Source organism: Bombyx mandarina, chromosome 03 (assembly GCF_030267445.1).
Source record: "Bombyx mandarina strain Sakado chromosome 03, ASM3026744v2".
NCBI classification, from domain to species: domain Eukaryota; kingdom Metazoa; phylum Arthropoda; class Insecta; order Lepidoptera; family Bombycidae; genus Bombyx; species Bombyx mandarina.
Genome location: NC_143210.1, coordinates 3,828,501 through 3,851,362, shown reverse-complemented (window position 1 = coordinate 3,851,362; position 22,862 = coordinate 3,828,501). Strand labels below are relative to the sequence as shown.

At 39.6% G+C, this 22,862-nt stretch overlaps 2 protein-coding genes and 2 long non-coding RNA genes across 5 annotated transcripts in view; 3 read left to right on the top strand and 1 right to left on the bottom strand.

The window, feature by feature from the left end:
* The window catches only part of Sod2 (superoxide dismutase 2), a 7,369-nt gene extending 5,864 nt beyond the window's left edge, over positions 1-1,505 (top strand). The window contains exon 6 of the mRNA XM_089738691.1: positions 895-1,505. Coding sequence (XP_089594817.1) covers positions 895-1,505 — 611 coding nt within the window. The remainder of the gene's footprint in view (positions 1-894) is intronic.
* Vps11 (vacuolar protein sorting 11) overlaps positions 1-22,862 on the bottom strand; it is a 230,773-nt gene that overhangs the window by 71,164 nt on the left and 136,747 nt on the right. The gene's annotated exons all lie outside the window — the stretch shown is intronic.
* The window catches only part of LOC149503254 (uncharacterized), a 31,916-nt gene continuing 16,905 nt past the window's right edge, over positions 7,852-22,862 (top strand). The window contains exon 1 of the long non-coding RNA XR_016325087.1: positions 7,852-8,071. This is a non-coding gene — a long non-coding RNA (uncharacterized LOC149503254). The remainder of the gene's footprint in view (positions 8,072-22,862) is intronic.
* On the top strand, positions 8,288-13,372 carry LOC149503255 (uncharacterized). Of its 2 annotated transcripts, XR_016325085.1 has the most exons (3): positions 9,181-10,554; positions 10,644-10,692; positions 11,807-13,372. It is a non-coding gene; the product is annotated as an uncharacterized LOC149503255 (long non-coding RNA). The 2 variants fall into 2 exon arrangements; XR_016325084.1 differs by having other exon boundaries at positions 8,288-10,692.

Genomic DNA, 22,862 nt, shown 5'->3' with positions numbered 1-22,862 from the left:
GGCCTTAAGGGCCAGGGATACGCGATCCCACGACGACTTTTCCCGCAGGATGACCGGCGGCGGCGCGGGAACTTTTCGGACGGGCGCGGGCCCGGGGCGCGGCGACGGGGTTGCGCGGCGAGGGGAGTCGGGGGTTACGACGGTCTTAGGCCGCGACGCGTTCGCGGCCTTGGGTTGTTTTGGCGCCGTGGGCGGATCCACAGCGCGGGCGCGTTTTTTGCCGCGTGCGACGGTGGTGAACCCTTCCGAGGTTCCCGGTTGGGGACTCGCGGCGGACTCGTACTCCATTTCCGACTCGGAGTCGGAGCCGGAGCTAACGGCCACGGAGGACGCGATTGACACGGGCGCGGGGGTGGGGGGCGACAGTGGCGAGTCGCGAGGTACCGGCGCGGGGGCGACAGCGGAGAGTCGCGGACTTCCGGCGCGTCAAGGCCGGCCTTGTAGGCTTCGAATCGTGAGATTATGTCCGGACAGAAGTCGCGGACAAACTTGAAAAAGAGCGCGCCGTTGGCGTCACTCATGGTGAGTGTGCCCGGGGGGGGCGTCCCCGGGACTTAAAGCAAACTCGCCGAAAGGCGAGTCCCCTGAGTGGGAGTTATACCCCCTGCGCTGTACTTGCCAGCAGTGATTTGCAGGGGGGGGATGCCTATGCCGTGAAAACGGCAGTCAGCTGGGATTGGGGTGGAGAGTTTGGGAAGGTGGGGCCCCACTGGGTTGTGAGTGCCACAACAAGCGGTGATCGCAGTGGGGGTTAGTCTCGAAAGAGACTGTTTTGCACGACGGATAGATTAAATAAATTTAATAAATGGTAATGAAATGAAAATGAGATGGTATGTGAAATTGGCGTTTTCGAATGCAGAACAAACGAACTCGAAAATGTTTTTTCGACCCAAGGTCGCTACGCCAGCGACAGTGCGTCAGGAATTCACAACAAAGTCGCGATCGACGCGACAGCGACAATGTCGTGTAAACCAAAACACAAGATCGCGACGGCAGCGACAATATTTCGAGAAAACACGTCCGGACTCGACAGCGTTGCAAACGGAATTTTGAAAATGAATGACCTCAAATTATTTAATGTCTACGGCGAATATACAATGAGAAGAGCACTTGAAGGCTGGAACGGCGGTATTTCCGTGGGCGGTGAAACACTCACGAACCTAAGATACGCTGACGTGCTTGCATCAGATGAAGAGGAAATGGCAATTCTGCTGAACCGTGTGGAAGAAGAAAGTGCTAAACTCGGTCTTAAAATCAACCACTCCAAGACCAAAATAATGATAATAGATAGAGCGCAACTTCTTCCACGTTCTGATGCACTCAGTGGTTACGAGAAAGTAGCGGAATTCATATATCTTAGGTCGCAAATAACATCCGAGGGTGGCTGCACGGGGAGATACGCCGAATATCCGGTATGGCTAAAAGTGCGATGGCCAATCTCGAGAAGATCTGGAAAAATCGTAGCATCCGATATAAAACCAAAGTGTGCTTGGTGCGGGCACTGATCTATCCCATATTCCTCTACGGGGCGGAGACATGGTGCATAAAAAGCCGGGATATCAAAAAGATCGACGCCTTTGAAATTTGGGTGTGGCGGAGGATGCTACGAATACCGTGGACTACCATGAGAACAAACGAGTCCATTCTAAGGCAGCTTGACATCCGAAAAAGGCTCTCTTCCATCTGCCGGGAACGTGTTATGAGCTTCTCCCGGACACATCATGCGGTCTCCCAGACATGAATTAGAGAAGCTCATAATTACGGGTCGCATAGAGGGCAAGCGCGCCGTGGGCAGAACACCAGCCAGATGGTCAGATCTAGCAAGAGAAGCACTCGGTGGTAGTCTGTACCATGCAGTCCATGCCACCCATGATCGAGCACATTGGAAGTACGTCGCATGTGGTCGTGATCCTCAGTAGTGAGGGAGCGATATAGAAGAAGAAAGATGGTCATAAAACGTTACGCTCTACGTAATCGTAGTGAGTGCATAAACCGCTAACTAAAAGCGAAAACGTAGATGCTGCCATCCTTGAGATATTTGAAGTCGTCGTGGCCTAACGGATAAGACGTCCGGCGCATTCGTGTTGAGCGATGCACCGGTGTTCGAATCTCAGGCGGATACCAATTTTTCTAATGAAATACGTACTCAACAAATGTTCACGATTGACTTTCACGGTGTAGGAATAACATCGTGTAATAAAAATGAAACCCGCAAAATTATAGTTTGCGTAATTACTGGTGGTAGGACCTCTTGTGAGTCCGTGCGGGTGGGTACCACCACCCTGCCTGTTTACCGTGAAGTAGTAATGCGTTTCGGTTTAAAGGGTGGGGCAGCCGTTGTAACTATGTATACTTGAGACCTTAGAACTTATATCTCGAGGTGGGTGGCGCATTTACGTTGTGGATGTCTATGGGCTTCAGTAACCACTTAACACCAGGTGGACTGTGAGCTCTGTTATGTTTGTAAGTAAGTATTCACTTCAGTGTGTCAATAAACGGTGAACGCAACGTACGTGTCTATTATTTACTAGTGGCGAACGCGGAAAAAAAAATCAATTTGTGGCTTGTTTGTTTCTTGTTTGGACTAATTAAAATTATATGAACATAATGTCGGTGGGACAGTTGAAAGAATTCGCGGTAAACAGTGGAAACTGGTCCTCATATGTTGAGAGATTGGAAATGTACTTTTTGGTGAATAAAGTGACTGACGATTTAAAATTACCTACATTAATTTCCATTATGGGTGAGGAAGCGTACGACTTATTATCGACATTAGCCAGCCCTTCGAAGCCGTCACAATTAACATATGCTAATGCTGTGGCGATGTTGGCAACTCACCTGCAACCGAAGCCCTCAATCTTGGCGGAAAGGTACAAGTTTCGACAGCGTCGGCAGCTGAATGAGTCAATAGCTGACTACGTCACAGAATTAAAAAAATTATCAAAAAATTGTGAGTTCGGCTCGTCGCTGGATGAAAATCTGCGTGATCAAATGGTTTGTGGATTAAAGAGCGAAATCATACGGCAAAGGTTATTTGCCGAGGAGAAATTAGAATATAAGCGTGCAGTTACGTTAGCTTTGTCATTAGAAGCTGCGGAGAGGGATGCGATTGCAGTGGAACGTACGCCAATTGAGGAAGTTAACAAAATTAACTTCAATGAATGTTCAAAAATGTTAGACTTGTATGTCATAGACAAAGGAACGACTAATCTATTGGGCCGACAATGGTTAGCTGAATTGAATATTCCTATAAAAATATCAAAACCTACGAGTTTTAAAATACAACACAGTAACTTTGTAACCGAACACGCACGAGACTATAATAAATTAATTAATGAAATTGTTTCTAGACATAAATCCTTGTTCGACGGCACATTGGGTAAATATACGGGGGGCACAGCAGAGTTAATCGTGCGGCCGGATGCGGTGCCTATCTACTGCCGCGCGCGACCGCTGCCGTATGCGCTGCGCGAGCGCGTCGATGCCGAGCTCGACGCGATGCTGGCCGCGGGCGTCATCAAACCGGTGGACCACTCCGACTGGGCCACGCCACTTGTCGTAGTACGCAAAGCGGACGGCGGTCTGAGAATATGTGCGGACTATAAGGTAACCCTTAACAAAGTATTAGCAATCGACAGATTTCCGGTTCCAAAAATGGAGGACTTATTCAGTAATCTCAGCGGAAATAATTTTTTTACTAAGCTTGATTTATCTCAAGCTTATAATCAAATAGTCTTATCAGAACGTTCTAGCGAGTACACGGTTATCAATACACATAGAGGATTATTTAAATATTCCCGTCTCGTCTACGGGTTAGCTTCGAGCCCGGGCATTTTTCAAAAACTAATGGTAAATATGTTTAAAAATGTCCCAAATGTAGTAGTTTTCTATGATGACATATTGATTAGAAATCAGGACCTAGACAGTCATTTAAAGTCTATAAAAGAAGTATTAGATATATTAGAAAGGTATGGCTTAAAAATTAAAAGGAGTAAGTGCGAGTTCATGGTAACAGAAGTGAGGTATTTAGGGTTCATAATAGATCAAAATGGGGTTCGTGTAGACCCAGAGAAAGTCAAATCAATAGCAACAATGCCACACCCAAATAACGTGACAGAATTAAAATCTTTCATCGGTATGGTAAACTTCTATTCGAAGTTCATACAAGATTTGAGTGCACATTTATCACCTTTATATGCCCTTTTAAAAAAAGGTAAGCACTGGATGTGGGGAAATGAACAGAATGCTGCTTTCCTGAATGTTAAAAAGTTTTTGTGTAGTACAAAAGCACTCGCACATTTTGATATGTCTTTGGAGTCGGTGTTGACTGTGGATGCGAGCGCGCGTGGCCTGGGTGCCGTGTTGGCGCAGCGCGGGCCAGGATGTGAGGAGCGCGTCGTTGCATACGCTTCACGCGCACTCACCACTCATGAATTACACTACAGTCAGATTCATAAGGAAGCATTGGCGATTGTTTTCGCGATGGAAAAATTCCATCAATACTTATATGGGAGAAAGTTCATACTACGGACCGACCACAAACCTCTGGTGAGCATTTTCGGGCCTAACATAGGTATCCCGAGCGCGGCAGCTAGCCGCTTGCAACGCTGGGCTATCAAACTATCAGCATATGACTTTGAAATCGAGTACGTTAGGACAGATAAAAATGTAGCCGATGCACTTTCACGGTTAATCGAGTCTCAAAAAAATGACGTAGCTTCCGAGGAAACAGACTTACCCGAGCAAACCTACTTACACTTCTCAACAGAAGCTCTGTTAATAGATTATAATGTTCTTAAAAAACAAACTAGTAGTGATCCAATCTTAAGTCGCGTGTTAAGTTATATAAGGGACGGATGGCCCTTAGACATAGAAATTAATGAATTAAAACCATATTATAATAGGAAAAACGAACTTTATATTGAATTAGGATGTATAATGTGGGGTCATCGTGTGGTTATACCCTCTTCATGCAGAAACAAAATAATAACGGAGCTTCATGATCCGCATATGGGCATAGTGAAAACAATCATCGTGTGGTTATACCCTCTTCATGCAGAAACAAAATAATAACGGAGCTTCATGATCCGCATATGGGCATAGTGAAAACAAAATCGCTAGCACGTAGTTACGTTTGGTGGCCGGGAATCGACGAAGCGCTCGAGACGGAATGTCGCGCTTGCACCGTGCGTGCTGCCGTCGCAGACGCACCTTCTACACACGCGCCCCGCTCGTGGCCCTGGCCCTCACGCCCCTGGTCCAGGTTACACTTAGACTTCTTAGGCCCCATAGGTGGAGTCACTTATCTAGTTGTAGTGGATTCATGCTCCAAATGGATAGAGGCAATTAAAATGCAGAGGACAACGGCACAAGCGGTTATATCGGTACTGCGGGACTTGTGGTCAAAATTCGGCCTGCCAAAGCAAACGGTCAGTGACAATGGACCGCCTTTCTCGAGCTCTGATTTTCAGAAGTTTCTGATTCATAATGGCATAAAACATATTTATTCAGCTCCCTATCATCCCGCCTCTAATGGGGCCGCTGAAAACGCAGTTAAAATTTGTAAACGTGCGATTAAAAAGGCATTAAAACAGAATTTAAACGTAGATACAGCTCTGTGTAGATTTTTATTAGCCTATAGAAATACAGAACATGCAACTACCGGCGATAGTCCAGCCAATATATTACAGGGTCGAAGTCTCCGTATGAGATTAGATAATTTAAAACCAGAAAGGCAATCTCGAGTTATCGCGCAACAAGAGCGGAGCGAGCAAAACGCAGGGGGTGTGCAGCGACAACTCGAGCCGGGCACTAAGGTGTGGTATCGGGATTATCGAAGTCTGGATCAATGGGTACCTGGGACGATCCTCAAGCAATTAGGTAGTCGTGATTACTGTGTACGATCTAGTTTTGGAACCGAGAATCATAGGCACGTCGATCAGCTAAAATTAAGGGTTACAAAAAATATAGATAAAGTTGATACCTTTGCGTCGATTCGTAAAAATATAAGTCCCGAACTGATCGCGCAAAATTTAGACTTAAGAACACAATCACGTAAGTCGCTATCATTTCCCATGACAAGTGGCCAGGAACCAGTGGCGGTGGTCAACGATTCGGGGAAGAGTAGTTCACCACCAAAAAATAGCACACCGGCACAGGATGCTGTATCGCCTATTCGTGGCAGCCCTATGAGACCCGCTGTGCCGATAGACAAGAGAGCATGTAGTACTGGTGGTAAGAGTATCAATGAAAATGTGACACCCAAACGTGAACGTCCTGTAAGAATACGCAAGCCACCAGTTAGATATGGATTCGAGGAAATAGATTAAGTATATAGTTATAGCCTCTCTTTGTTTTTTTTTACTTTAGTTTGTTATGTACGCTTAGTTAAGATATATATATATATATATATTAATTGTGCTTATAATGTGTAGTAAATAAGGGTGGAGGTGTTATGTTTGTAAGTAAGTATTCACTTCAGTGTGTCAATAAACGGTGAACGCAACGTACGTGTCTATTATTTACTAAGCTCGTCGAACAATCTAAGGAATAAATAAAAAAAAGTGAATAATTTAATATAAATAATTCCTATTTTATATATTTGTGAAATAAAGGTATGTAGACTTTAGTATAAATAAACCACTCAATCTTTCGGTTATCTTTCAGACTGCTGGGTCGAAATCAGTCGAAGAACAACAATCCAACACCCAGTCACTCTTTCGCAAGGAGCATCTAGATTAGTTTTCCCACCTTGAGATATGAGTTCTAAGGAAATAGGCGGGGCTGTAGTAGCTATGTTTTTTTTCCTACCTATGCTGATAGCCTTGACAGTCTATTTCAACTTCGCCCTAACGTGTGGAGGTGAGCTCACGGGGCTCAAACCGGAGTGTCGCTAACACCGACCCTAGCAGCGCAGTGCTTCGCAGAATCTACCATCGGATCGGAAACGCGACCCACTGAGAAGATCCGGCGAGAAACTCAGTGGGCTGTTTCTATGGGTCAATTCGCTCGTCAAGCCCTTCGTCGCAAGCGACGGGTACGACGAGGATGGTGACCGGTATTTAGATGAGTCCACTGTAAGAGAGAGATAGAGAGACGGAGAAGTCAATTTAGCTTATTACATGTCTCACTGTCCCATGCGCGTGGATAATGCCCTTGCGCTCTTACCCACAGAGGTATTAAATTAAATTTAGGGGATGATTGGCCCCTTGCATCGGTCTGTCTTTTTATAAGAGGTTTTAAAATAGTTGTCTGGTAGACATATATAAAAATCAGCTTTCAAAAAATACGTGAAGTTAGGTAATTATTTAGGGAGCTTTAAAGCGTCTGTAAAGCAATTCGGCCGAATGAAAGTGTTTGGGAGTATTGGCGACTTATTTTTAAGGATATTGCCTAAAGTATACGTAAAAATCAGCTTTTAGAATTTACGTGAAGTACGTAATGATTTTATGTACTTTGATTACCTAATACCTGAAGCAAGATAGCAGATAGGCATGCGTTATTAGTACATACTAACACTACGCAATCGGCCACATTTCGTTCGTCAGAAAATACGTGACGTCTGGCGGCCCTGGGATCTTACTCTAGATATCGAGTATCTCGTACAGACTTGTATATATCCTACGACCACTAAAACCAGTTGGCAATTGTAGTACGGTACACTGGAATTCCGAGAACGATGCTGTCTATATTTCGGTGGATTTTTCGGAGTACGTGACATATAACATACATGACTGGCCGTTACATTTTTTTATTGCCGGTGTAGGCAGACGAGCATACGGCCCACCTGATGGTGAGTGGTTACCGTCGTCCATGAGTTTCACCAATGACAGGGGCAGAGCTAAGCTACTGCCTACTGTTGTTGTATAGTTAGGGTTCCCTTTGCTTGTTCAACAGAATAAAAATTTGAACATGTCAGAAATAAAATCTGTCAAGCTAGATGATTTTGATTGTTTGCTTTGTCGCGGATTTTAATGAAATTTTAATTAATATCTGAGCTTTCAAAAGTTCTAATTAATTTCTGGACTTTATTTAGTGGTCTTTGAAATTAATACCAGCTGACCGTGAAGAGGTAAGTTGTTTAAATTCCCAATATATTGTTCTTTTTTGTTACGAAAGTTAGTGCTACTGTTATCGATTTTCTATCGCAGTGTATGAATTTATTATTATTATGTACCTTAATAACTAACGAGCTTATCTGTTTACAAACACGGTACAATTATACGTCTAGTATAAATAAATGTGGAAGTTTCTTTTAATTGATGAAAAATAAATTATAGCTCAGTTATCCTGGTAAACGTGAATTTGGTTGTTTTAATTTATTTTGTATGATACCCATTTCTAGCTTTTAATTCTGTAGTAGTAGGAGTAATTTAATAATTAATTTGTGATATTACTGAAAGAAAAACATAGTTTTTATTCATAAATCGGCTTGTAGCTTTCACATACATTTCAAAATAGTCTGCTATAATTTTACTTCAAAACCAATTCGTATTCTTAGAACAATAAATATAGGCCCAAGCTTACCTTCAACCGCATACGAGTTAAATGGTTTTAATTGCTATCAGAATATCAATGAAAAGTTCTTAATATACTCAGTTTTTAATATGTAACAAGGGCTCTAGAACTAAGAATACACTGCTATTTTATATTATATCAGATTTCATGTTACTATCGTTCTGGAAACAACATTTCAAAAGACGAACAGTGACCTTATCTTTTCATCTAAGCAAAAAATAATAATGAAATAAGTTTTTATTAACTTAAGATTTTTATTTCCATATTTCTGGTAGCATTAGTATAAATAAGTGGAATATCTATTTCAATAAGCTTACATAATTTTTCTTCGGATCTATGTGTTTCAAAAAGTGTAATGGTGCGATTGAGTGTTACACGCACCCCCCTTCACCATCTGTGCCATAAGATTTTACGTTTTAATACGTAAATGGGGTTGCCAAAAGTGGTTCAAGTTACTTACTAAACAACTCCTTGCACTTTGAATATTGGGCAGAACCTGAGACAGGTAGGTGGGGCGTTAACACTACAATCAAATCCAAGACCACCTAAAGGACTCCTGACCGATAAATTCATCAGCGAAAGTATCTCGATGTCAACTGGCCCTTTAGGCCGCCCAGGATGGATACTAATGTCCAGCTGGATGTGAACTAGCCGTGTTGGACACAGACCGCCAACTGGCTACTTTCCAATTTGAACTTGAAGCGAAACGCTATAGTGCGTCAGTGCCACGTACGTCTTTTATCTCTTCGATCGCCTAGAACCTGTCGTGAGCCCACCTAGTACCGAGGTTGAAGCTGAGCGTAAGCCCTCTTGCACGATGCTGACGGAGAGAGAGAGAGAAAGAGAGTATTCTTTATTGTACACCAAAAAACGAATAAACAGTGCGATACATTAAATACAAAAAAGTACAATTGGTGGTCTTATCGCTAACAGCGATTTCTTCCAGACAACCATCAGGTGGATAAGAATCATTTGGAAACGAACTACGCGCGGTGTACCAATCCCGTGAAATATATATACGTATATATACATGTATGTACATATGGGCGCAAACGCCACTGTTGGCAATAATTAACATAATAATATATAGATTAGTTTATTATATGTTAATATTTATTTATTATTAGCAACAAAACTGTTATTCTACCATATTTAATAATTAGCAGACACTGTTTTGATGTGAAAATGTTCAGAATATGTTTAATGTTTATATTATTGTTTAAAAACCCAAATGACTGTATAAATGATTAAATATGAATAAAGCACAAATATTAATAATAATTTATATTATAATTAACACTACTAATAATTTAATTCAGTATTGTAATTGTTATGCAATTATGTTGTTGGCGCCATCTATTATTAGGCTGGATAATAACAATGTTAGTTAATATTACTTAAAAGTAATTCATGTAAAGTAAATTAAATGTGAGTCATGTAAAATCACTAAAATATGTATTTTGAATATTAAGCTATGTTTTGTGAATTGTTTCGCAGTAATTACATTTGTTTGTATAAAAGAAGTTGTAGTTGCTATAACCAACACAAAATGGCTAATTGTGTAAAAACCACTGAATAACTCAGGCGTGGCTTTTTGTTGTAAACAAGTAATGTTAAAGTTTTATAGAATTGTATTGTATTTTCATTGTAAAAGAAGTTATGTGTGTAAATCCTGGCTTAACGCCGACATCAGAAGTGGGATCGCAGCCCCAAAATTAATCGTAAGCCTCCGAATGAAGTAGCCCACTGTTGAACAAGTGATGGGTCTCTCAACCTGTATTAAAAAGGCGAAAAGTGATGATAGCTGCAAATGCTGTACCCTTGTAGTGGCATTATAACTTTTATTTGCCGCCGTTCAACTCCGATGAGGGCGTGACATCAAGACCGATGCGGAAATGTGGACGAAACTATCATGAAGCTAATTGTTTCATCGCATGAACATCGAGTTCAAAAGAGCAAGCAAGACATAAGCCGATATCTGGTCTTTGTATTGAACCGCATTGGAGCAAGTGAGGGACGAACTGATCCATGCATTCAGTAAAGTTGTGGATATTTAAAATGAGTTCTAGACCGTGGATGTTTTGGAAAAGCTACTGACGCTGAGATGGTAAAAATACTGATTTCAGGTATTTATCTTAAATTTATTCGATCCAAGTTATTGAGAAATACGCTGTGGTATGTATTTCGCTTCCTAAATAATATCGATTCTAAAAACGTTCCGAAAGCGTCAAATTGAAAATGTACTCTAAATATAATGTCTAAACATAACTCAGTTTTATCACAATCACATAATGATTCCTTCAGTTTTCGTGGCACTTTTAGTAACACTAAGGTTTTAAATGTGGTTACTGCGTCACTTGCGTAATTTCGAGAAAACTTGTTACCGCCGTCAAGATGACAAACGTATCACCACAATTAAGACTTAAATCATTGCAGATCTAATTTAGTAAGCTAAACAACTTCATGTAAAGTTTTTGAGCATAAGGGGTCAACTGATTTCAAAACAAAGCATTGTGACTTTTAATGGAGAAAAATACTAGAACTATTATAGAATTTCATATGGTAATACTGACAGTCTTGCTGACATCCTAATAGGTTTTAATCTTTTAAAAATAACTTCTCAGTGTTGCACTCTTTGAGGAGAACATATCTATTTTTATAAGTTTCTATACAGTGAACGCTCAAGTTTGGAGTCATTATTCAATCATCATGTAACTTTTGCAAATCATGTCTCATAGATGGTGATCAGGCAGATAAAAGTTGGATTTGAAATAATTAATTTGGATAGGATAGTACAACGCTGTACATACTGTATGTCTCCTGTTTATTGTGAGGAGTTCAAGCATATTACAATAAAAATAAAAATAAACTTTTAATAATATGCCATAATAAGAGACAGCTCATCCCTGTTCAGCAGCTCCATATTATTTACTTTTCCTTTCATAATTATTTATTTTTGGATGAGTGATTAACTCTGCACCCTAGGTTTCTAGTGGGGGTGCTGCTTTATTATTAGTCAAGAAAAAGGATGGCACAGATCTCTATGTGATTTCTGTTTTTAAAATCTTAGTTCCATTTTTGGAAACCTGTCACTTTTAAAAATTCACCAAGATAAAAGATAATTCAGGAGTTTCAAAAACTTGTGAACAATATGAAATTCAGTACCACATTATTGCAAAGAGAGCGAGCATGGTCAACAGGCATGCTGAACTTATTGATGGGTCATAAATGTCACATGTTTGTAAAATATCAATTAATAAGATCTGACAGGCAGCTTTAAGAATTACAGTTGATTAAAAGCTGCAGCACAACAATAAAACAAAAATGCAGAGGCATTAGAAGGATGATGTTCCCTACCAGTCATTAAAATAAAGCAAATTGAAAATGGTCCGCTGAATGATGAATTAGGGGAAATTGAATCAGCTGGTAAAAAATGGATGGACGAGCGGTCTCTGTCATCTAATGTGTTTTGGTAAAGGTAAAGGTTTAGTAATGGTAACGGTTTGATATAGGTAAATCTATCCTCTTAATGTCAGAGGATTCTGATAACTGACAAATTGACCGTATGGGCAGAGAGATTTGTTCTGCTGTAAAATGATTTATAATTTGTTATGGTATCTACTTTTATTTTCCTATCCAATTATCCTTCCTAAAACGCTGGCGGGCCACCATGCGAATCCTTAAACCTGGTCTTGTTGGCTAGATCCCGTATGGGTGATGCCTTATGAGTTGGCTAGATCCCGTATGGGTGATGCCTTATGAGTTGGCTAGATCCCGTATGGGTGATGCCTTATGAGTTGGCTAGATCCCGAATGGGTGATGCCTTATGAGTTGGCTAGATCCCGAATGGGTGATGCCTTATGAGTTGGCTAGATCCCGAATGGGTGATGCCTTTTGGGTTGGCTAGATCCCGAGAGGGTGATGCCTTGTGGGTTGGCTAGATCCCAAGTGGGTGATGCCTTGTGAGTTGGCTAGATCCCGAATGGGTGATGCCGAGTGTGTTGGCTAGATCCCGTAAGGGTGATGCCTGGTAAGTTGGCTAGATCCTGTAAGGGTGATGGCTTGCGAGTTAACTAGACTCGTATGGGTGATGCTTTGTGTGTTTGGTAAATCCCGTTGGGTAATCCTCTTGTGTGTTAGCTAGATCTCGTAAGGGTGAATGGTGCCTTGTGTGTTGGGCAGATCCCAGTAGGGGATATGCCTTGTTTACTGTTATGTGAAATGCTAAAACAGCGCAAGGGACGCGCTGGAATCAGTATGGCCGTATGGGCGCAAACGCCACTGTTGGCAATAATTAACATAATAATATATAGATTAGTTTATTATATGTTAATATTTATTTATTATTAGCAACAAAACTGTTATTCTACCATATTTAATAATTAGCAGACACTGTTTTGATGTGAAAATGTTCAGAATATGTTTAATGTTTATATTATTGTTTAAAAACCCAAATGACTGTATAAATGATTAAATATGAATAAAGCACAAATATTAATAATAATTTATATTATAATTAACACTACTAATAATTTAATTCAGTATTGTAATTGTTATGCAATTATGTTGTTGGCGCCATCTATTATTAGGCTGGATAATAACAATGTTAGTTAATATTACTTAAAAGTAATTCATGTAAAGTAAATTAAATGTGAGTCATGTAAAATCACTAAAATATGTATTTTGAATATTAAGCTATGTTTTGTGAATTGTTTCGCAGTAATTACATTTGTTTGTATAAAAGAAGTTGTAGTTGCTATAACCAACACAAAATGGCTAATTGTGTAAAAACCACTGAATAACTCAGGCGTGGCTTTTTGTTGTAAACAAGTAATGTTAAAGTTTTATAGAATTGTATTGTATTTTCATTGTAAAAGAAGTTATGTGTGTAAATCCTGGCTTAACGCCGACATACACATACATACATACACGGACGACGACGACGGAGCGTGACGGAAATAGTTATTTTTTTTCCGCGCCAACCTGAAAGACGGTGGTCTAAGTAAAAACATCGCCTTTAAAGATGAGTTGCTGCCCCAAGTGTGGCCCTGTGCTCTGCTGGCAACACCTCTCTGGCGTAGCAACCTACGGGCGACACTCCATGGGTCGCGTTTCTGATCCGGTGGTAGATTCTGCGAAGCACGGCTCTTGCTAGGGTTCGTGTTAGCAACGTCGTCAGGTTGGAGCTCCGTGAGCTCACCTAGAAGTTAAGGTTACGCTGGAAAGGCTACCACATGAGGTAGGAAAAAAAAATATGAGAAGGTGCAACATTCTCTGTCGTGAGATTTAATATGTAATCCTTTTTATTTTTTTGTATTGCTTAGATGGATGGACGAGCTCACAGCCCACCTGGTGTTAATTGGTTACTGGAGCCCATAGACATTTACAACGTAAATGCGCCACCCACCTCGAGATATAAGTTCTAAGATCTCAGTATAGTTACAACGGCTACCCCACCCTTCGAACCGAAACGCATTACTGCTTCACGGCGGAAATAGTTGGGGTGGTGGTACCTACCCGTGCGGACTCACAAGAGGTCCTACCAACAGTGATAACGCAAATTATAATTTAGCGGGTTTGGTTTTTATTACACGATGTTATTCCTTCACCGTGGAAGTCAATCGTGAACATTTGTTGAGTACGTATTTCATTAGAAAAATTAGTACCCGCCTGCGGGTTTCGAACACCGGTGCATCGCTACATACGAATGCACCGGACGTCTTATCCTTTAGGCCACGACGACTTACATAAAAAGTATTATAACAGTAATGGTAATGTTATTAACAATCTGAAAATATATTTATAAATATCTATATATTTAGTCTGGCCATAAATACTGTTACAAAGGAAAACAAAAAAAAATCTATGGCAAATAACATTTATTACTTTTACAGTGTGTTAGTTTAATACATAAATATAAAACAATTTAAAGTATAAAAAGCTTATTCGAAGTGGTCTCATTGGCTGCAATACAGTCCTTTAAAACGTTGAGGCCAGTTATCAATAGAAGCACGCACTCTTTCCATGGAAAAAAAATTCACTGCCAATCGTACGGATTGCTTTAGGGACTCCAAATTATCATGGCGTTTAGAGCAAGCCGTACTCTCTAAAACTAACCATAAATCATAATCCAGCGGATTAAGATCATGACTAGACGACGGCCAATCTTCAGCTTTGATGAAGTCCGAAACGTTCGTTTCCAACAAAGACTGCGTAGACCGAGCTTTATGACCTGGCGCCGAGTCTTGCTGTAAGGACAATTCTTGATTATTGAACATGGTGTTGTTAAGGGGCTTCACTACCTTCTCAAGAATGGTATCTTGATACACTTGTGCCGATGTTTTGATACCTTTTTCACAAAGGTATGGCTCAGTCACTCCTTCATAGCTAATACCCCACCAAACCATCACTGAAGTCGGATAGTGCCCACGTTGCACTCTGTCGACTAATTGGGAAGCTTCCTTAGAGCTTTGAGCATAAATACGGTCATTTTGTTTGCTAAAATGTTGCTTAATTGTAAAAAAAATCTCATCCGTAAACAAAAATTTTTTATGACCTCCCTTTGCGTACCGCTTCAGTAGTTGTTTCGATTTTACTACCCTATTCTCTTTTAAATTATCCGTTAAGAAATGACCAGTACTTCTCTTATAGGCTGCAAGTCCTAAGTCATCTTTTAAAATACGCGACATGGTTCTAGGTGCTATCGTCATCTCCCGAAATAAAATCATTTGCTTTCGGACAGGATTTCTTCGAATTCTTTCACTTACTGCTTTGACCACCTTTTTCGTACGAACACCACGTGGACGGCCAGATCTTTTTCTGTCACAAACATAGAAGGTCTCATTGCACCTATTAATAGCCCGGTACACAAACATTTTACTAATACCAAGCGTATGGAGAGTTTTAAAAATTGCATTTGGCTCCATACCTACTTTGTGTAATGCAATCACAGCGATTCGGTTCTCTTTATCACCCCACTCCATTTTAATATCGCAAAATATTGTACAATGTATTGGCGCCAAAATGAGAAAACTCAATGAGCAATCATATAAAAATGACAGATACCAAATTCAAATGTAATATTTTGTTTATTTTTAATTGTAACAGTATTTATGGCCAGACTAAGTATATGAGTAGATTTTAATAAAACTATAATAGCTCTAAGGCTATGCAGTTCCAACACAATTGTAGTCCACTCGTTTATGTATTGCAATTAAAATAGAAACCATTGTTTTGTGAAAAAAAAAATTATAAAATTTCCAAATCGATACGTATACCTGTATGTTGACATATCTGGTGCACTGCTGGGGATTAGGAGGACCTCTTGTGAGTCCACACGGGTAGGTACCACCACCCTGCCTATTTCTGCCGTGAAGCAGTAATGCCTTTGGGTTTAAAGGTTAGGGCGGCCATTATAACTATACCGAGACCTTAGAGTTATATCTCAAGGTGGGCGGCGCAATTACGTTATAGATGTCTGTGGGCTCCAGTAACCATTTAACGACCAGGTGGGCTGTGAGCTCGTCCACCCATCTAAGCAACAAAAAATAAAGAAATAAATTCAAGCTTGGCTTCAAGGTACTATTTCCAATTATTTATAATCCAAGTATGATTGACTGCAATTCAATTCGATTCAAAATTTCACTAAAGAAAGACAGTCATTTTAACAGATATTTTTCCACGTGCTTTAGTGTAGTTTATGGCCATGGACTGATGCAGCGACCGATGTAAGGAGCTGGAAAAGTCGTAATGTACCTTTTGCCAACACGAGTCTATTGGCTTCAACTCTATACCTTAGTACAAAAGTGACCAATGTGTGGTTGCTGTATAAAAGTACATACGTCGTTGGCGTCAACAGCAATATTGTATCCGAACCGGCGCCACACGCGATCGAGTCGATCGGTGAATGCACTCCCGGAACGGAAGGGGGAGGCGCATCCGTAATTGAAACTTGGGTTATTGTGTTTCTTAACTTTTGGTTCCTTCTCCTATTGAAAAATAATATGTGTAAAAAATCATAGCATGTAATTGCTGTTAAGGTTTCTTAATTGCTTGTTACCGATATCGCGATCGTGATGAAATCATAACATTAAATTTGTCAGTCTTTACCCCTTGATTTCGTATATAAGATCAGCAATGACCTTCCTTCAATATTGATAGTATGTATTACAAAGGGTGACGCTTAGATGTGAATGAACTATACCCATGGTAATTACTATGTAATTAATTGCATAGGTATCGAAAACTCCTTGAATTATAATTATAGTCACTTGTAATTGAACCAATTTACTTGTTATTTAAATAAAATTCCTGTTATGTCCTATGCGCCATTAGAGTTTACTATTTAAATGCTATTGTTACTGAATTGGAAGTAGGAAAAAGGCAAATAAACGCATAGCTTATACAGTATCTTCCAATAAGAGGTTTCATCTTGATATGTAAAAAAGGGGGGTTTTAAGCGAAATTATCGGACAACTATAACAATATCTGGTAAATGGTCGCCATAGCTACGATTGTAGGACCATCTTGTTTTCATTAAAATTTAAATCACCAATTCGTCCATTTGTGGCTATATGTCCTTGATAATTATATTATAATTACGAATTATATCTTTGAGGCTTTGAATCGATAGTGGGCCATTTGCATGGACCTTATCTTTCACATAGCCCCAAAGAAAAAAGTCTAAAGGTGCTAAATCACAAGATCTCGATGGCCAATGACACAGTTGGGAAAGTTCACGCAAAAGAAAGATGTTGTCGTTATTTGGGTGGCTGGGAGCGCTATCCTATTGAAAATAAACGTTCACATCAATATCTTTCAATTGTGGCCATACAAAATCATTTATCAATGTTCGATAGGGCAATCCATTTATCGTAACAGTTATATAGCCTGATTTTAGACTACTTAAAAATCCAATGATACTGTTAGACTAAAAATCGTACTAAACATTCAACTTTGGGGATGGATACGTTTTTTAACAACATTCTTGGGGTTTTCTAGCCCTAAATGCGACAATTCTGCTTTTTTATTTTTTTATTGTCTAGATGTGTGGACGAGCTCACAGCCCACCTGGGGCTAAGTGGTTACCGGACCCCATAGACATCCACAACGTAAATGCCGCCACCCGGCTTGAGATATGAGTTCTAAGTTCTCAGTATAGTTACAACGGCTGCCCCACCCTTCAAACCGAAACGCATTACTGCTTCACGGCAGAAATAGGCAAGGTGGTGGTACCTACCCGTGCGGACTCACCGTCCACCTGAGCTCGTCCACCGTTCTATGCAATAAATAAAAAAAAGCCGACTGACCAAGAGGCCGGTCACGTTCTCGACGACGACCGCCGATTCGATGTGGGAACAGAACGATTGCATTGATTTGCGCGAGCTAGCCTCATCCGTTTCTCTCATTTTTCCGGGTTGTAAGTTCTTTAGTTTAGTCTTTGTAGGTAGAGTTCTTGGTACGTGCAGGAATTTGTACCTTCTCTTATGCATAGTAATAAATTTCTCCTATTAAATAAAATAAAATATATTACCACTAAATATAATTTACAGAATTAACGTCTCATGTATATAGCAATTAAACTATCCATTAACCACTGAATTTATATCGAATGTAAAAAGTTTAATTTGTAATCTGCCGCCGCCATGATTCGCTTGTGTAAAATATATGTAGTTTAGAGTTAGGGCTGTCGGTCTGGTCGTAAAGTGGAAACGAGAGAGTAGCCACGGTTTATATCAGTTTCGTGTTTTGTAAAATAAGATCTGTGTGAATTTTTTATTTTTAAGTTTTGAGGTTGAATAGGTATATATTTTTAGTGCTTTCGGAACTGTGGGTGGGAAGTTGATGGATATCAATTAAGGTAATAATAAATAGTGCTGCGATTACGGTACGGGTTAGATTTTAAATGAAAACTGAATTTTATAAATACTAGACACAGAATTGTAGGATTTAGAAATTGATTCCCGCCTACTTCTAAGTAAGAGTGTACCAATGGATGACAGTCCTATGATAATTATTGTATAATACAAAGATAACAAACAGGTCGGGAAGTTAGTCAGAACATTAACATATAAATGTATTGTGTATAACGACATCGAATTCATTTACTGCTTGAACTAAGATAAAGCGAGTAGAATTATTTATTATACAAAGATGCTACCAGTGCTGCTGGCTGCTGTCACTCTATAAACATCATGTTTATCTTCACGCGCCTACGTTTTTATCTGCAAATATAGACGAAAACAGTCAATATTTATTACAACGTGTCCAATACAAATAATCGATACAATTTATAACTCGCTGATGTTTATAGTGAATTAATTGCAGAATGTAGATTGGATAGGATACTTCTGTAAAGGGTAGCCATCTATATTAATTAACTTTTCGATAATCGGAAAAAAATTCGAAGTCATGGACTAAAATTTCATTGCGTTTTGCATCGGGTACAATTTATACTCATTTAAGTTAGGTGATTCACTCTATTGCGATTGCTCAAAACACGAGCTTAGCTAAGAGCAATCAGCCATGCGATGACAATGCAATGTATTGAGCATGATATATTAACTTGTCTTAGCTCGAATTGATATGTGTATTTGATTTGATAGGAGTATAGGTGTACTGGTGGTAGGACCTCTTGTGAGTCCGCACGGGTAGGTACCACCATTCTGCTTATTTCTGCCGTGAAGCAGTAATGCGTTTTGGTTTGAAGGGTGGGGCAGCCGTTGTAACTATACTTGAGACCTTAGAACTTGTGTATGAAGTCGTCGTGGTCTAACGGATAAAACGTCCGATGTATTCGTGTTGAGCGATGCACCGGTGTTCGAATCTCAGGCGGGTACCAATTTTTCTACTGAAATACGTACTCAACAAATGTTCACGATTAATTTCCACGGTGAAGGAATAACATCGTGTAATAAAAATGAAACCCGCAAAATTATAATTTGCGTAACTACTGGTGGTAGGACCTCTTGTGAGTCCATGCGGGTGGGTACCACCACCCTGCTTATTTCTTGCCGTGAAGCAGTAATGCGTTTCGGTTTGAAGGGTGGGGCAGCCGTTGTAACTATACTTGAGACCTTAGAACTTATATCTCAAGGTGGGTGGCGCATTTACGTCGTAGATGTCTATGGGCTTCAGTAACCACTTAACACGAGGTGGGCTGTGAGCTCGTCCACTCATCTAAGCAATAAAAAAAAAAAAAAAAAAACTCAAGGTGGGTGGCGCATTTACGTCGTAGATGGCTATGGGCTCCAGTAACCACTTAACACAAGGTGGGCTGTGAGCTCGTCATCTAAAAAAAAAAAAAAATCTACCTTATTTCTAATAGACTATATATTTTTTTGGTGATATTATCGTTAGCGCATTTCAGGTTACGGTCCTTCTCTGTTCACGGATAAATAGAGATGATCATTATTTCTTGTTTGGTTCTTTATATCTAAAATGAAATTCATTCATTTTCCCCAACAAAATGGATAGTCATTAGCGAGGTAGGGCGTATTTCCATCAAGTTTAACGTTCCCCAGAACTTTTCTCAAAAAATTCCTAAGGATACGTAGAGCACAGCTAATTAACCTGGAAAATTTCTCATTAATTACAAAACAATGTTCATGAATTTAATTATGAAAAATGCCACGAAGTAGTATAATTAATATAAGTTTTAAATGCTGTATGGCAATATTCTGTTTTGCGTTTTTTAATAAAACGATTTTTAGTTAATCTGTTATATTCATCATACATATGAGTGAACCAGTTCACGTTCCTCTTGGTGTTAACTGGTCATCAGAGTTGATTGACATCACAACGTCTGCCATTGTTCTTGACACCTGATTATGGAGGGTAGAGGTAAGGAGAACCGTCTCATATGGGAGAAGCTTGAAAAAGTCACAGTAGTCACAGGGTATGATATGAATTGAGCAGTTGTTAACTGATTGAATAATGCTGAGTTAGGAAATTTAATATACGAGTATTTAATGACTAGAGCAGTTAGTGACAGTGTAATATACAAGACATCACATGTTTACGTAGTCCAAACTAATTTCCTCAATATAACCTAAAATTATTGCTGTGGTAAAACGTGGAGACATCGATTGCATTTTCTTATCAGCTTTAAATAAAATACTTTTTGTGATTTTGTAGTGCTTACAGTTCTTTCGTCCTTTTTTATTTCTCTATCTTATTCTAATAACTTTCAGCGCCTTTTTTAAAATTTACCCGGTTGCTACTGTAGCGCCACCCTTATTTAGCAGATTTTAACGGACACTTTACACACAGATACGATCCTCCTTACCTCTAACCTCCATACACATGAGATAGAAATCTCAATTGTATTTTACAACAACTGTCTCGTCTTTCAAACTGGAATACATGACTGCTTCCCGACAAAGACTTAGGATAGTGGAACCCATCCGTGTGGGCTCAACGTTCCTCAGAATACCCGTCATATTGCTACAATACTTTCAATTGCCTTCACCTTGTTTTCTTTACTTCATTTACATGAGCACCGGTCTTTCCTCGTAACCATTTGCTTTGTATTGAAAGGTAGGGTACTTAGGTATATCTTTTTATATATATTTCTTCTGTGCGTGTGTTTGTCACTGAACTCCTCCCAAACGGCTGGACCGATTTTAATGAAATTATCAGTGTACATTCAGGTGGATTCGAGAATGGTTTAGATTTACAAATCAGCCCGGCAGATGGCGCTGCAGTCGGTATCTAGGTTATTTATCTTTCCTAGAAATAATTCAAATGGCGAAACAACTTTTGCTGGGCCAGCTAGTATATCCTGCTCGTGGAGTTATGAGCTCGCTTGACGTCATCAATACTAATTTTTATCTCATTGAATATCCCGATCAATTAAACGCGGCGAACCACACTTTGAGGCGGACTATGGAAGAGGCTTACATTCAGCAGTAGAGAGACAGGCTGATGATGATGATCAATTAAAAAAAAACGTACCATTGTTAATAGACGTTCAATTTAAAACTATGGTGCTTAAAATACAAGGGTTATGCTTCTAGATCATTTAGTATCATAATAATTGAAACATTTTGTTTTATGTGTTCACGGGTTCATTGATTCGAATTTATTAGTATATCTATTATCTATATATTAATACGTGAAGCAAAAACTTTGTATTCCTTTTTACGAAAATTACGCGAACAGAGGCTCACAGGCTCAGAGGCTTCAAGGTGGGTGGCGCATTTGCGTTGTGGATGTCTATGGGCTCCAGTAACCACTTAACACCAGGTGGGCTGTGAGCTCGTCCACCCATCTAAGCAATAAAAAAAAAACTTATAGAGAACATAGAGACGGAGGACAATGCTTATATTTATTTTAAATAATGCGTAAAAAATACATTAATCCAATAAAGAAAACATTACCTACAATAACATTTAGTTGACCCACATACCCATTTAAACTATATATTTTGTTTATTGTTAGTCTGTGGTCAAGTTAAGAATAGAATAATATTGATTTCTTTAATATTATTCCTCTATAGTGTAGCCTTAGTGAAATCTATGATTATAGAAGTAAAGTCTTTGACATTAGAACCATAATAATGTTTAAACTTATAATTTAAATTAATAATTATAGTCGAATTTCGACTACCGCGCGACCGCTAGTATCTATTACTATCTCTTATAATGTCTTCTCAATGTTGGTTATATGCCGTTTATCGGTATGTTAGTAATGTTGGCGATAGTTAAAAAAAGCTTTTGCTGTAAATTCGGCATGAATAACGATTATTTTATGTAATTTCTCTTATAAAAAGTTTTGCCTCAGTAATTTCTTCAGACGCGTATTATCCAATTTCCATTACTTTTACCTCGCCTAATATTCAACGTACGTCGCCTTCTCTTAAAAACTTTACCGGACGTGCGGTTCTCTTTTCGTATTTATTATCGCAGAGACTCAATTTAGACGATTTTCTCGCGTATTCCGTTCGCTATAAGGCTCGTTTTGGTGTTACTGGTTACGTTTAGAACTTGAGTTGTCGTTTCGGGAGCTTACTGAGGTCGCGTTATTAGTGTCTTGTCCTTCTTTATTGGAATATACGAGGGGATCGATGCTGAGCCTAATGTTGGACGGTGCGAGTGAACAATGTTTGTACGTCAGCGGTTTTAGGCAATTAATGTTTGTTCGTGAATCGGACCGGAGTTTGGTACCTACGTTATGTGGAAATAGATTTCTGTGTACGAAGATTTATATGCTTAACTCAGATCAGAGATTTTCAAAAATCAAACCCGCAAAATTATAATTTACGTAATTACTGGTGGTAGGACCTCTTGTGAGTCCGCGCGGGTGGGTACCACCGCCCTGCCTATTTCTGCCGTGAAGCAGTAATG